General features: G+C 61.9%; 1 protein-coding gene across 1 annotated transcript; it reads left to right on the top strand.

Moving 5' to 3' along the window:
- The first annotated feature begins 490 nt into the window (after positions 1-490).
- Positions 491-1,751, top strand: LOC109925500 (actin-3-like). Its single transcript, XM_048620337.1, has one exon. The coding sequence runs from the start codon at positions 512-514 to the stop codon at positions 1,673-1,675; it is 1,164 nt and encodes a 387-aa protein (XP_048476294.1). The 5' UTR covers positions 491-511; the 3' UTR covers positions 1,676-1,751.
- The last annotated feature ends 341 nt before the right edge of the window (positions 1,752-2,092 follow it).

Raw genomic sequence — 2,092 nt, 5'->3', positions numbered from 1 at the left:
GGAGTGAGAGGGAAAGGACAGATAGAGGGAGAGAGAGGGAAAGGAGAGATAGAGGTAGAGGCAGAGAGGTAGAAGGAGTGAGGGAAAGGAGAGACAGAAAGAGAGAGAGGGAAAGGAGAGATAGAGGGAGAGAGAGGGAAAGGAGAGATAGAAGGAGAGGGAGTGAGAGGGAAAGGAGAGATAGAGGGAGAGGGAGAAAGGTAGAGGGAGAGAGAGGGAAAGGAGAGATAGAGGGAGAGAGAGGGAGAGGAGAGATAGAGGGAGAGAAGAGATAGAGGGAGAGGGGGGGAGAGGAGAGATACAGGGAAAGAGAGGGAAAGAAGAGATAAAGGGAGAGAGGTAGAGGGAGAGAGAGGGAGAGGAGAGATAGAGGAGAGAGACAGGGAGAGGAGAGAGAGAGGGAGAGAGGGGGGAGAGGAGAGATAGAGGGAGAGAGGTAGAGGGAGAGGAGAGAAGGAGACCAAGGGTTTGGTAGGGAGGAGGCGGAGGTCGCTGCCCGTTGCTGTAGGGAATGAGTAAATCGTCTCCTGTGGCCCCCCAGGGGCCCACCATGTGCCAGGAGGCCTTCACCGAGACCGCCGCTGTGGTGATGGACAATGGCACCGGCTACACCAAGGCTGGCTTCGCCGGCGACGACAAGCCCCGGGTGGTGGTGCGCTCGCTGGTGGGCATCCCGAGCCAGAGCTGCGACGACCCGAGCAAGGTGCCCGACTACTACATCGGCAACGCCATCCCGGGGGACCCCTGGGTGCTCAGGACGCCGGTGGTGACCAACGGCATCGTGACCGACTGGGACGCCCTGGAGATGCTGTGGCACCACATCTTGTACCAGGAGCTGCGGGTGGCCCCCGAGGAGCACGCCGTGCTGCTGGCCGACGCCCCCCTGTCGCCCACCACTAACCGGGAGAAGACGGCGGAGCTGCTGTTCGAGGGCTTCGCGGTTCCCGCCATGTACGTGGCCCACCAGTCCCTGCTGTCGCTGTACTCGACCGGGCGGACGACGGGCCTGATCATCGAGTCGGGCCTGGGCGTCTCGTACACGGCGCCCATCCACAACGGCTACACCATGCCTCACGCCACCTTCCGCCTGGATCTGGCCGGCGGGGGGCTGACCGAATACATGGCCAAGCTGCTGGAGGAGTGCGGCAACCCGTTCAGCGCCGAGGAGACGCACATCGTGAGGAACATCAAGGAGACCTGCTGCTACGTGGCGCAGGACTTCGACGAGGAGATGGTCGCCAACGAGAACGACTACCTGACCGACTACGAGCTGCCCGACGGCCACATCATCACCATCGGCAACGAGCGCTTCCGCTGCCCCGAGTCCCTCTTCAAGCCCGACGCGGTAGGCCTCACCGACCCGGGCCTGCACGCCCTGGCCTGGAAGAGCCTGGAGAAGTGCAAGCCCGAGCAGCAGGCCGAGCTGCTCAACAACATCGTGCTGTCGGGCGGCTCCTCCATGTTCTCGGGCTTCGCCGAGCGCGTCCAGCGGGAGATGGGCGAGCTGGCCCCCCACCGCGCCAAGCTCAACGTCTACGCCTCGCCCCAGCGCAAGTTCTCGGTGTGGATCGGCGGCTCCATCACCGCCTGCCTCAACACCTTCCAGTCCATGTGGGTCAGCCGGAGGGACTACGACGAGAAGGGCCCGGTGATTGTCCACCGCAAGTGCTTCTGAGTGTGGGCCGTGGGGGGTGGGGGGTGGGGGAAGGCCGCGGGACAGCGTTCTAATAAAATAAACAGAATCCAACCAGCCCGAGCCACCTCTCGACCCTTCATTTTGTTCCTGAAGAAGGGTCCAGGGCCCGAAACGTCAGCCTTCCTGCTTCCTTCTGATGTGCTGTGTTCCTCCAGCTCCACCATCAGGAGTTCCTCACCATCTCGAAACGACGGGCCACCGCCTCTCTCCTGGGCCAGGCGTACGTTAAAGAGGCCACGGTGCCCCTTCCTCACCCCCACCCCCCAACACACAAAGACAAAGCCTCTTCCCAAACAACTGTGACAGATCTGCATCTGCAGATTCCCACCCTGCAAAGCCTCTTCCCAAACAACTGTGACAGATCTGTCTCTGCAGATTCCCACCCTGCAAAGCCTC

This window comes from Rhincodon typus, chromosome 46 (genome assembly GCF_021869965.1).
Source record: "Rhincodon typus isolate 14 chromosome 46, sRhiTyp1.1, whole genome shotgun sequence".
Classification (NCBI taxonomy): domain Eukaryota; kingdom Metazoa; phylum Chordata; class Chondrichthyes; order Orectolobiformes; family Rhincodontidae; genus Rhincodon; species Rhincodon typus.
Note: the sequence above shows the minus strand (reverse complement) of the source record. Positions and strands in the feature narration are given on the sequence as shown.